General features: G+C 34.9%; 1 protein-coding gene across 1 annotated transcript in view; it reads left to right on the top strand.

The window, feature by feature from the left end:
• INPP4A (inositol polyphosphate-4-phosphatase type I A) overlaps window positions 1-11,699 on the top strand; it is a 105,387-nt gene extending 93,688 nt beyond the window's left edge. Inside the window, exons 26-27 of the mRNA XM_087967691.1 lie at window positions 2,209-2,363; window positions 7,834-11,699. Coding sequence (XP_087823817.1) covers window positions 2,209-2,363; window positions 7,834-7,966 — 288 coding nt within the window. The 3' untranslated portion in view covers window positions 7,967-11,699. The remainder of the gene's footprint in view (window positions 1-2,208; window positions 2,364-7,833) is intronic.
• The last annotated feature ends 2,581 nt before the right edge of the window (window positions 11,700-14,280 follow it).

The raw sequence follows: 14,280 nt of genomic DNA, 5'->3' as shown, positions 1-14,280 counted from the left end.
GAATCCTGGAGATTATTTAAACGGCTTCAGGATTATATATGATTTATCTGAAAAGGAAATAGAACAGGACTAAATTTGATATGAGGAAGAAGCCAGTATGGAGTAGATAAGGTTGGGGCCTGCTGACAAGATTTCCCCAGTCTGTCCCAATGGGAAACCTAGATGGGCAAAGCCTTGGAATGCTGGGGATGGCTTCAGTTTAAGGCCCCTCCCTCCTGTCATATGACTCATAGTGGAATATATGCAGCCTGCTTTGTACTCTGCATTGCGTACATATACACAAACCACAACACGATACAGAAGAAATATAGGAAAATATAGAAACATGTTTAGACATTTATGTATGTAGGAAATGCATATGCACAACCTTTGGGGAAAGGGGCAGATTCATATATACACATGCAGATGCAACCCATTATTTTATTATACAAAGATGAAGGCAAAAGTTGCAGTGGTCACTGTTCATAAAGGAGGTGGGGAGAATTCCAGAAGCCATGCTTTTTCTACCTTGTTAATTTTGATGTTAAAAGTACATTTATTTGATTATTGTAATATTTGATGATTTAATATCCAACTTTTATTGTTTTTGCAAATAAGTCAAGATGGCGAACATATCCAACACACCTTCCTCCTTTATTTTTCCCACTACAACAACCCTGTGAGGTGGGTTAGGCTGAGAGTAACTGACCCAAAGTCATCCAGCTGGCTTTCATGGCTATGGCGGGACTAGAACTCACAGTCTCCTGCTTTAAACACTAAACCAAACTGGCTTTCCATATATTCTACATATATCATAATTGTGTAGTTTCTGTAGATATCTCCAGAAATGTTAGAAGTATCTCATTGGGAAGCCCCTAATTTAAAAAGAAAATGCTGTTAAACTATTGACACTGTTCCCAACTTGGCTGCCCAAGAAGGAGCCTGCCCATTTTCTACTGAGGGTGCTGTTACCAGTTGCCTTGTTCTGATAGAAATGGCAATGATGGGCACTGAGGATTGCAATGCTATAGCTTGACCAGTGAGGTTCACAAGAGAGTTAAACATTTACAAGAAGTTGGGCATGACATTGATGTATATAGAAAAAGGGATGGAGCATGCATCATGAAGTTATACTCACCATTCTGTAGATTTTGACACTTGGAAGCCCATATTCCATGGCTGAAGTAGGCAATCTGGGCTCTACAGAGAGGATTTTTTTTTTTTGTTCAATGGCCCCTGTAAATATGACATGTATTGAAAATTGCCCTTCAATATCTGTAGAGCATATCTGTGTCTAACTAAACTAATGACAATAGGTAGAGGAGAAGGAGGAGGAAAAGAAGGAGGAAAAAGAAGAAGGAAAAGAAGAAGACATTGAAGTGATGGATAGCTTCTTCTTTTTAGGATCATCAATGAACAGTAAAGGAACAAGAGGATACGAAATGTGCCACAGACTAGGATTTGGTGGAACAGTATTGAAAGGCTTAAAATATATTCAAATGCCATGATACGTCTATACCTGCAAAGATCAGAGTCATGCAAACCATGGTATTCCCCGTGTCACTCTGTGAAAGCAAAAGTTAAGATTTAAACAAGCAACATAGGTAGAGTATTGACACCCTTAACCTTTGATTTTGGAGAAGATTCCTGAGAATACGGTGGACAGCCAAGAACACAGATCAATGGGTTACCGAACAAATCATTTCAGAGTTCTCCTACTTCAAGCACATTCTGTGAAGACCCTCTTTCTGGAAGAGACTAATGCTGGGGAAAATGCAAGCCAAGAGAAGAACAGGGCAACCACCAGCAAGGCATGATACGGGTCCCAGATGTGTCAGCTGGCAGGGACTAGGAGGCGTGCCTTTTCTGCTATAACTCCTGACATCTGGAAAGTTCTCTCTCCAGAAATAGACTGTATGAATGTGTGTATGTATGAATGAATACAGGTGGATGAACTCAGTTATAGTAATGATGAGTACACTATTGGGAGATTTGAAATAATAGGCTAGGGATAATTCATCATAGAAAAGATTGGTTGTTAGGAGTCAAAAACAACTTGATAGCACATAATCATACCTAAAATAATTCAAGACTGACTATAAATTGTACATTTCTTGAATTCTAATCTCACCCCAGTGTTAGCAATGAGATCCTCCTAGTAATTCTGGAGTAATACTATATATATTGTCCTACGATACAGTGGAACTAATATCAAGCATTTTTCCCCAGATTTGCCGCAGACTAAATGGTGTTCGATTTACAAGCTGTAAAAGTGCCAAGGATCGGACTGCCATGTCGGTGACTCTGGAGCAATGTCTCATACTGCAACATGAACATGGAATGGCTCCACAGGTTTTCACTCAGGCCCTGGAGTGTATGAGGAGGTAAGAAGATCTTGTTTGCTTGCGCTTACTTGTTTCTAACCCCAGAGCCCTGTAAACTGCAGATGAGTATTCAAAACTATACGATTCAGCTTTTCTTTACACATATACCTGTCATTGTTGAGTCCTCTGAGATCCAGACTTTGAAATCATTTAAACCACTTCCTTGGAATTGAACTATAAAGAAAGAAATTGCTAAGCATGTAGATCTTTCTGCTTTACTGCTATGAAAGCTTCATAACTAACATTGTCAAGGCTGCTGCTTTCCTTAGAAGTGAAAATGCAGAATTATCAACTGAATTTAAGGAGAAACATCTGCAGATTGCATTGGTTTCCTATGCTTACTCCTCAGACAATAGTTTGCCCCTTCAGCGAATTGCCATTATGAATGTTTCATGATACAGCAAACAATTCCATCACAACCTTCTGGCATACTTGGCCATATCAATTAATCTTTGTCTGCTTTCTGAAATCGCTGACATGTTCACAGATTTCAGTTTCTGTTTTAAATAAAAATCTAATACATTATTTCAAGCACTGCTGAAAAGTTCCAGTTTTACATATGAAGCAAGAAAGGATAAGAAATCCAGATTTAGTGTTTAATCATAGTTTAACTTGACTACAGAGTTCTGCTTTCAACATTCACTTTTGCTGAATGTAAATGTTCTGTGTGTCTTCTCACAAGCTCTCACAAATGTTCAATCCTCTTATCCTTTCTATATGTTTTTGCTATTTGACCCTTTCTAAACCTTCAATGGTTTATTATTTTTAAAACTTACTTACAATGCCATCTTACTTTAGCAAATGTTTTCTAATTCCATAAATCCTATCTAGCAACTTCATAATTTCATAAAGTGCAATTGCAATTGTTTCACATTGAGCCAGCAGTTTAAGAATGTAGTATATCTAATATAAGAGAAAGTATTTTCAGATTCATTCTTATCATTTCATTAATTGTTCCTCTGATAACATTCATATTTTAACATAGAGATCTAATATAGTTCACATCAAGGACCAGTTGAATTCAACAAACATTATTAGCTCATATGTTCTGGAGAAAAAGTTATCATGTTGTTGTGCTTTGTGCATTTAGGAAATGAAACTTAATAGAATTGATGTGGATGATGCTACACAGTAGACCTAACAGTAGGAAATCTATTTTTATTTTCTTGTTACAAAATAATTGCTAGATTTTGGCATTATTTTACAACAAAGCAATTTTTTCTGGCAATACAGATAATACAAAAATTAAAAATTGTTGATCTGAGTTTGAAAAAAGCTGTTTAGCAGTCAATATTTCTTCTGTTTCTTCTGTTTCAATTTAACATCTTTTAATAAAATATTATTTAAATAGATGCTAATTTTCTAAAACATTCATTGAAAGCCTCAAAATAAATGCTTCATGTAGATATTCCCCTGCCTTTTGGTACACATGATACCATATCTTTATTTTTGACAATGTGAATAAATAACAATGCGAATAAAGTCAGAATCAGGGACCAAAAAAGAAGATAGATTTACTTTCTTAAACTTTTAAGCTCTCTACTCATTCTTAAAATATATTTTAGGCTGGGAAATAGGACATCTGTCTGATTTATTATTATTCTTAAGCCACTAAACTGCCATGCATTTTAAGAAACAACTTTTATCTAGCTATTTCAGGAGGAAGATTTTCACTACATTAATAGTTGAATTAATTCAATATACCCGGCATTGAAGCATTCTTGAAAGGGTCAAATATCACAATGGTTATTCATGTTCAGTTTGCTTTTCAGTGTTCCCTTTGCCAGCATGTGGAAAGCATGGCACAGCCGCATGGAACATCGCTTAGCCAAATGAGAAAAATGAACATGGAAAACCATTCTAGTTTGACATACATGTATTTATTTTCAGTAGACTACAGTATTCTTTCTTATTTTCTCTTTTTTATCCTCTCTCTCTCTCCTTTATTCTGTAATTGCGCCTTTTATTATTATTTTGAAAAATTGGCATATTTCCTTATTCTTTACCCTCACACATTCTACTTTCTGTTGTGATTTTTTCAAAGTTTATTTTCTTTCCTCTTCCTGACCCAATTTTTTTCTCTTTTGTTTTGCCATCTTGATTCTCTTCTTATCTTTTGATACATATATTGCATGTCTGTGGGGTTTTTTTTTTTCTGTTTCTTTTCTCTTCTCCCCAAACCTCTTCCTTTTCACAGTATTGGAACACGGGAGGTAGTCATCCAGAAGAACTTGTGTGGCCTGGTGCCCTTCCGGGATTTCAGGCTAGATCCCAGTCTTTTTTACTCTATTCCTTTATTAGCTCTAAGCCCCAATTTACTGATTGTGTGGCTGTTTCTGAGCATTGCATACTTGGTGGCTAAATTACGTTGCAAATGAAGTAAAACAAACCAAGCAAAAATCCAGTAAAGTGCCAGAATATATATTGCCACCTGATACCGATTTGTCAAAAAACGTCTCATAGCATTGTTGCCAAGAATAATGATTAGTATGCCTTACAATTTTGTTTCTATTGTACTAAACTTGTAAAATACACATCTGATCCTTTTATGAAAAGGAATTGTATTGAGTGCTTACACTGTCATTGAGCTTCCAGTGCTTGTAATGTAAGTTCAACATCTGCCTGTTACCTCAGTGGTTTAATCAACCTGAAGATTAGTTTCTGTATCATCTATTTTAGACATTCAAATCCACCTCCCCTCCATTTCTTTATAACTACATACAGCTTTGTTTCACATGTTTCTTGTTATCCAGAGAAAGAAATTATGTCTAAAAAGATTTCTAATGTTTTTGTATATCCTAAAAAAGTGTCAGTCTTGCTTTTCATATTTAAGTGGTATGGAGAAAAAAGGGGAGCTTTGTAACATATTCATCTACACATTTGTTTAAGGCATCATTCTACTTTGATTTACAAGCATCACTTCTACAGTGTTACAATCATCAATACTTAAAACTGTGGAGTTAGTTTTCTCAAAAAACTGTTGAAACACATTATGCCCTTTAAAAATGAACTTGAAAGCAGTATGCTGCACATAATATAGAGTCAGTATATTTATACATTTACTTTCTTACTGCATAAAAAAAGAAAGAATATATGGAAAGAGTAAGCTTAACAATCATCTAATTCCATTCAAATCATTGGAAAATTATTTTTATAATCTGTGTGATACAATGCTATCACATGTTAATTAATATTTACATTAAATATTGCCATAAAATGCACTAATAGCTCTTTTGGGTTAATGCTAAACTTTAAATCTTACAGTATGTGAAAGATGCAAATGTATTTTAATGATATCCTGATTCCTAATCATTCAATTTGTAATAGAATTATGTTAATTTCTATCATTATAATATTTATTCACCCAATACAATGATGTATATATTCCCATCCAGATAGCATTTATAAGTTACATCAGTATATGTTTTAGAAGCATTTAAACACACACACACACACACACACACACACACACACACACAGGTAACTACTGGGTATTAAAAAAGTAGCTCCAAGGCTTATAAATAAAAATCTTTAATATTTGGTTGTGCTACATCCTGTTTATCTGAACTGTTTATCTGAACTGTTAGATCACATCCAAATTGTATTGCACAGATAAGATGTAGATGTGTTCTTGATTGGATTGATTTGAATCTTGACAGAGAAGCACAGTAGCTGCTTTCCTGATAGGTATATGATTCTGTTACAGTGAAAGGTATAGGGCTCAATTATACTGCATGATTATTTCACTCGCCAGCAGCAGGGTAGGTAATGAAAGAGACACTTCCTGTAGATGTCACACAACAATGTTCAATTTGTAAATTGAACCACAATTTATTTTATTTTTTTAATTAAACCACAGTAGTTACATCTTATTCACTAACAAGTTATATGACAAATTTATTAGCAATATATTGATCATTTAATGCCAAAACTAAGCATGCTCTATGGCATATTCACCTCATAATCTTTTCTATACCACCATTTCCTTTGCTTATCCAACAAGATCACTTACTCCAAATGTAGGCTTTGACCATTGCATGCATCTGTGTGGCCTTGCAAATAAAAATAAGTAGCAATCACCTGTTTTCCCAAGAGAATAGAGTTCAGTACATAAAGCAATCTTGTGTTTGAGGAAGTAATGCTGGGTTGACAAATAGCCAGCTCACCGAGAAAAACATCCAAGTCAGAATTTTCTATGTAGGGAATGTAGTTCTTACTGAGGTACACATATTATTTCAATAAATGGGGGAATACATTTGGGGGGCTGGTTTGAAAAACTGAGCTGTCCTGCCTTATATTGTGGAATTAAATATACTAGAGTGCTTTAGAGTTAAAATTGTATGTGACTGTGTGTATAGAGGTATGTATGTATGTATGTATACACGCAAACACATCACAAGTTATTAAATCAAGAAATGCACGAATCTTTATTTCATGCATTTCCTCTCATAAATCTGGAGAGTTTTGTTTAAAATATGCCCAGTGGTAGCAATGATGCTGAAACCAAATATATAAATAGTTGTTACTACATACAATAACTACACCAAATAATTGACTATTTAACCCATACATTTAAAATAAAATGTAGTCAGTCAGACCTAATAATGTAAGAATATAAGTGTAATCCATAAAAGATAATGCAAATTAAAGTCTTTTATTTATATTTGTATAATAAATATCAGCAAAACATACCCAGGAAATCAATACAATATTTTAAAATCTTATTTGACTAGATTTTCATTGTACTGATAATTGGACTACTAAATTATTATAAATTGACATTTCAGTGCATCTTGGAAACAAAACTGTTGTAGTTAATACTCAGAGCATGTTCAATGTTGCTGTCCTTAGTTGTCAACTTACAATAAATAATATCTCAGTCATGTTCGTATACTTTTGTCTTCTGCTTCTGTAGCTTTCATTTTCCTTTGTCATCTCCTGTTTAGAGAAACCAAAGAAGGAAACTTGGAAAGTATATTTTGAGAACTCAAATTACTTATGTAATTATGTATATGTATGTATATCTCATAATAATGGCCTTTGCAATCTTGCTGAAGGAAAGTGTGCAATAGATTTCAGAGCCAAATTGAAAATGTTGTGATAAAACTGCTGTGCTAGCATTTTTTTTCCTGTGGCAAAATCTTCCAGAAGTGTTGTTATACTGCCAATGTTCCCTTTGATTCAGAAGATGAGCTGGCAGATTTGCCAACTCTATATCCCCTTTTCCTAAAAAAAAAAAAAAAAAAAAAAATCCATTCCTGCTTGCTTAGATTTGCAAGTGTGTTCAAGAGTCCATTTGGCACATTTTTTTTTATGTACACCATCAATGACCTATTACTTAATTATGAATTCAAATATTTTACTGAAATGAAATCGCTAACTCCATTCATTTTAATTAAAATACTGGTAATTTTGTTTTTGTTTTACTGCTGTCATTTTTTTTCTTTTCTGTGCTTGTCTTTTTCCCCAGTGAGGGCTGTCGAAGAGAAAATACAATGAAGAATGTTGGATGTCGCAAATATGCATTTAATTCCTTGCAGCTGAAGGCTTTCCCCAAGTATTACAGGCCTCCTGAAGGAACTTATGGAAAAGTTGACTCATAGGATTATGGTGTCTTGTAATTTAGTTGTTCCGTTAAAATATGTGAATACACTCAACTTTAGTATATGAACTTTGATGACAATGTCATAAAAAATGCTTTTGTATGTTTCACTAGGAAATACTGAGCATGTAATTTTGTTAAATTGAATTCCATAGAAAGAAAACAATTACGTGCTGAATAATTATAACATGAAACTAATGTAATGATTGCCCAGTGTAAGATGCCTGCATATATTAGTTAATTAATCTCTTGCCTAAATAAGAAAGATAATTCCTAGACTGTGGAGGATTTTGTGAATTAGGCAGCTGTTTCCCTCATTTTTATACTGATTTTATTTAAAACTTTCATAATACTTTTTAAAACCTCAGTGCTGTAAATAGTAAATAAATTGGAAATGAGGAGTTTTGACAAGTACAACAGGTATTACAAGTAGAAGAAAAGGCAGTTTTAAAAACAGAGCAGTGCATTAAGATATAAAGTTGGGGATTTAAATTTATTAGAACACTATTATATAAAAAAGTTATATAGGAGCCAGGAACTGACACATAACCCTATTTGACTTGATTTAGAAAGTGGATTGAAAGGTGATAATTTCAGGTAAGGAAAAAACCTATTACATTCCAACACCTAAAACCCTTTTAAAATACAAGGAAATGATACTTGCACATAAGAAAATATTGTCTGCATCTAGTAAAGCATTACTTAGCCCTAAACAATGAATCCGAACAGAAGGTATGGTATCCATATCTATCTACAAAACAGAAGTGGATTTTTACCTGCAGAAGGACTTCATTGGGCTGAATCATCTGTGTCTTCCACATCATAATAATGTTAATCACTGTCAGTTTATCCTATTTTGTTTCCTTGTGAGTTAGCTGATTCCACAGTGATATGTGGTGCAAACCAGTCTATACAAAAGTTCCTTCTTGTAATGACAAGAATGTTTTTGCATAGAAAAACTGTCCTATGCACTTAAGACTTCTGCTTGCTTGTTAGATCCTATCCAGAATGTAGGTGCACTTTAGTTTACAGAAATCAGTGTTCCTCATTTTCCTGTTGAAACTCCTAGTTTGAATATATCGTTTTATATAAAATATTTCCGGTACCCATTACTAATTTTTGAAACTCAGTAGTCTACAATTTGTTCCAGAACATTAGAATTTGAATTTCAGGTTAATGAATTGACAGAAAAGGGGAACATTATTATTCCCCTTCTCCCCACATTTCCCAAATTTCCATGAACACCCTCCTGGCATTGCTAAACTATAACTTAATCCTTTGTTCATTATTATTCCTGTAACAAATTTTAAAAGCAAGATGAACTACCACTTGAAAAATATAGTGGTACCAGTACATATTCATACTTACAGAAGAGTAGAATATTCATCAAATGACTATTAATATATAACAATTTTGATTAATAAGTCACTGTATGTGTTTTTTATGGGTGTAAATGTTTATCCTCTGAAATGCTGCAGTTCAGAAGTAGCGTTTGGATGGATTTTGGAAGCTGTAGGCAGGTTGTGAAATCCTTCCAACTTTTCATTCTAACAATTTAACCCCAGCATGTTTAAATTCCACTGATATTTGAGGAATTTACTTAAGTTAGCATTATTGGCCATTTAATGAAAAGGGGGAAATGGTGCAATTTTCAAGAAAGAATCTGGTATGCATTTGCCATTCAAATATTTTACTTTATTCTGCCTTTTTTTGCACTTTATATTTATTGAAGGTATGTTCTTTTCAGACCCAATACATTTCTTTTAATGCTGCCTTTTAGTAGCTTAATGGTTTAATTCTTATATGTACTAAACAATCCGGATCCCTCAGGATTCTGTAAATTAATTGATCATGCATTGTTTCTCAAACTTGGTAACTTGGAGATGTGCAGACTTCAATTCCTGGGGCTGGGTGAATTCTGGGAGTTGAAATTCACACATCTTCAAGTTACTAAATTTGGGGAGCACTGCTTTCAAGTCACCTAACAGGCAAAGAAATAGCCATATCTGTTGCTGATGGAATTCCTGGTAGTAGCTAAGAGTTAACAGGGCAAGACAGTGAAGTTCAACAAGAGTTGAGATTTGCAAGTAAGCTTCCCTTTATCTAGAAAGTTAGCTACAAAACACTTTAAAACAAAATACAAATCAGGCTGCCATGAAAAGTTGTTCCTTCCAAACTGTACTTGGGCAGGACCTTGCATAGAGAATATATTCCCTTCTTGAGATTTCCTGGCACTGAACAACGAGGAACAATTTCCAGTCTGCAGCTAGCTAGCTAAAGGTATCTCTCTGCAGCTGTGAATATCTTTGGTCTTCCATCCTCTTCTTCCCGAGGCAGCAGCTGCATAAGGGGCAGGGATGGGGAGGCCTGATGCCATCTCACTACTCTTCCTACTTCTCCCTCCTCTTCTTCTTCCCAGGATGATGCTTCAGCCAGGGGCAGGATTCTGCTGAATTATATTTATTGCTCTTTCTTTTCACTGCTTTTAGCGTTTGTATAATATATTAAATGGCAGAATTCTGTAAAATTGGTGGTGGTTAAATTTATATTTTCAGGAAAACTTCAAATGTGACATTTTGATATATGCTAGTTTGTGTAATTTTTTTTCTCTGTTTACCCTCTTGCCACCCTTCTGTGTGTACAATGTATTTATATTTTAAATACTTAATATAATTCACCTTTTAAACACTGCCTTGGCAAGAAAGAATAATGGATCTGAAACAATTGTTTTACTTTAAATTTTCTGTCATTAAAACTTGCCAGCAAAAGTAGTTAAGATTAATTGCAGTGATTGCTGCCAGCACAATGGATTATTCTCCTTCATTAGTCATCTCCTGGAAGCAATTAGGGTGCCCCCCACCCCCCAATTTTGTAATATGAGAAGGAAATTGTGTTCTGCTGTTATTTCGATTAGTGTGAACATCTTTCCATTAGCTCATATGCATTAGGAATCTATAGGTTTTTCAGACCTGTCAGTGCTGCAAAATGTATGCCATGGAAGATATTTTGCTACTGCCATTCTAAGTTAGGTTAGCTCTTTATTTTACATTCTGATTTACAGTACTATACTGACTTACAGCTGTGAAAACCTAATATTCTACTGTGTTTTAAAGCAATTCCCAAATTCTCTGAGTAATTATTTCTCTTCTACCCTTTCTAAGAACAGGACTTCAGTGTACAATGCTGCATCACAAGTGACAAATGCAAAATTCTGGTTTCATTTCTTTTGCATAGATTTCCCTAAAGGAGAATAAATATAGCTGAATAAAAACATGGGAACCGAAGAAAGCATATATCCATATAGAAAACATCAAATGATGTTTCCAAAATATTTGTTTTGTTGCCATAGAAAATCCATTATTAGGGGTTATTATTGTATGAATCTCATTCTAACCTTTTTGAGTACAATTCTTGGATGAAACATTAAAAGGATATAGTTACTGCCAAGCTTATTCTGTACATGTTCTGTAAAAGCAGCCACAGCACTGCTGCCTTTGAATTTTTCATTTATATACAATATGTATAGCTGCTGTAAAATAGAACATAATTTTGTTCCAGCACAGTTGTATTTCCTAAAACTTTTTGCATTTATTTTATTTATTTGTTTGGAGCAGTATTGGCATATCATAAACACATGGTTACTGTTTTGTATAGTCTTAATTCACCCAGTCCATGTATGCTGTAAATGTGCTAGTCTTTAGGGATTAAAAAAAAAAATAAAGAACTGACAAGTATGCTGAGATGACTATTTTTTTAAAAAAAACAATATGGTCAATAAGCTCTATATTTGTTTGTACTTTCTAAAGTTTCATATAATATATTCTCGTGATAGTAGCTCTGATCTATTTTAGGAAAAAAAATCAAATTTACTCTGCCATAAACATTTATAGACTAACTGCTGTTTAGTCTCTGAAAGACTATGCCAGAATATCTTTCTTTAGGTCTTGGAAGATGTTTCTTTATTTCTTTCTAAAAGTGTATTTATGCTTTTAATATTTTATCTTCTAAAAAACTGATGACCAAATATAGTGGTACTTTTATGCCAGCAGTTCCCAACCTGGGGTGCGAGACGATATTCCAGGGGGTGCGAGAAAAGTCCAGGTAAATAATAGGATATTGGCTATATGTTGGCATTTTTATTTATTATTTATTTCAGGGGGTGTGAGGTTCGAGTGAAATTTCTTTAGGGGTGCGGGGCGAAAAAAAGGTTGGGAACCACTGTTTTATGCGTTTATCAATAAGCAAGGAGAGCTGCAATTTTTTTTTTACAGTTTAGGTCAAATCACTGGGTACTTTACAATGAAAATAAATAATTGATGCATTTGTGTTATTTATACTAGTAGTTTCCAATAAAAAATTAATAAAAAAAACAAACACAAAATAATGAATCATGAATCCAATAGCAGAAAATGAGACCAACACAAAGCTGATGGCAATCTTCAAAAGATGTAAATATCACTAATATTTCAGTATTCAATTGCAGAAATAGAAATAGACTTCAAGTACAAGAATTAGACTCTGTAGAATCAAAGAACTGGTTGTAAGCTGGAAGAGCTGTATGATGTATGATCAAGCGTGGGTTAGGGCAAAAGCAGATTCTCATCCGTCCACAACCATGGAAACCCACTGAGTGACTTTGAGCTAATTATTCTTTCTTAACTGAATCTACTTCCTAAGGTGGTTGTGATGACAGGGGAAAAGAGTTCACTATGTTAAGGGTTACTTTAAAAAATGATGGAAGATGACAACTTTATAACAAGAGTTTTAAATATGGATTTGAAAACATCCTCACGCCTATCTTATTCTATCACATCTAACCCCATGAAAAGTGGTAAGTTGTGTGTGAGGGACTTTCAGCATGTTTTACAATACCGTATATAGCATCATTTGGTGGCTTCCTATTCAAGGAGAGCCAAAGATAGGCAAAAATCATGTTTCTTCCTTTTACAATATTTTATTATTTACTTACGTACAGCTATCTGTATCAATAGTTTAGGGAACAAAGTGGCATCCTTTCCCGAGCTCATAATATACTCATCAACATAGGGACTATGAACAAAGAAATCATAACTTGATCACCGTACTTGTGTTAATTTGCTCACTTCTAAGGATAACATGATATATTCAATGAAATAATAGGGAGAAAAGGTTTTTTCCCCCTCTAGGATTATCCAGGTTTTAAAACTAAGCCTTCTGCAAAGATATCCACCTACTTTAATATTCTATACTATTTCAGACAAATGACTGCCCAGTCTCTTCTTAAAAACCTCCAGCGATGAAGTGTCCATGATTTCTGGAGGTAAGCTGTTCCACTGGTTAATTGTCCTCACTGTTCAGAAGTTTCTCCTTAATTCCAGGTTGCTTCTCTCCTTGATTAATTTCCATTCATTGTTTCTTGTCCTGCCGTTGGGGCTTTGGAGAATAATTTGACCCCTCTTCTTTGTGGCAGCCCCTCAAATATTGGAATACTGTCACCCAATTCTTCTTTTCTCTAGACTAGCCATTCCCAAACCCTGCAGCTATTCATATGTTTGAGTCTTCAAGCCTTTGATCATCTTAGTTGCTCTTCTCTGACCTTTTTCCAAAATCTCAACATCTTTTTTGTAGTGTGACCAAAATTGTTTACAGTATGCCAGGTATGGCCTTACTTACTAGGGCTTTATAAAGCGGTACTAATACTTCATGTGATCTTGATTCTCTGCCTCTGGTTATACAACCAAGGATTGTATTAGCTTTTTTTGGCTGCTACTATACCCTGCTGGCTCATATTCAAGTGATCATCCGTAGGACTCCAAGGTCCCTCTCACAGTTACTGTTTTTGAGCCAGGTCACACCTAATCTGTACTTATACATATGGTTTTTCCTGCCAAAATGTAAAACCTTGCTTTTCTCCACATTGTTGGATAGGGCCCATTGTTCAAGTTCGTCAAGATCTTTTTGGATCTTGAGCTTGTCTTCTGGGGTGTTGGCTATTCCTACCAGCTTAGTGTCATCTGCAAATTTTATGAGTTCCCCTTCCAGGGGTGGGATTCAACCGATGTTACTACCAGTTTGGTGACTACGTTTTGCTTGCGCATGTGTGCTTCGCGCACATGCATGTGTGTAAAAAACCTTAAACCGTGCTGCCTGGACAGCTGAAAAGCGCTGCGCACAGGTGCGCAGCATTTGAAAAGCCACTTTTTTCCTGCTTTTTCAACCTCAGCTGTGCCGCACAAAGCAGCTGAGGTTGAAAAAGCAGGAAATAAAGGACAGGTAAGAGCCCGGGCAGGCGGGTGGGCCTAACAACAGCAAACACAGAACCGGTTTGGTGTCTGC

The sequence above is a fragment of the Notechis scutatus genome, chromosome 5 (assembly GCF_049901735.1).
Source record: "Notechis scutatus isolate UNSWTSFEM ecotype Mainland chromosome 5, rNotScu1.2, whole genome shotgun sequence".
Classification (NCBI taxonomy): domain Eukaryota; kingdom Metazoa; phylum Chordata; class Lepidosauria; order Squamata; family Elapidae; genus Notechis; species Notechis scutatus.
This window is presented reverse-complemented; position numbering and strand designations above follow the sequence as displayed.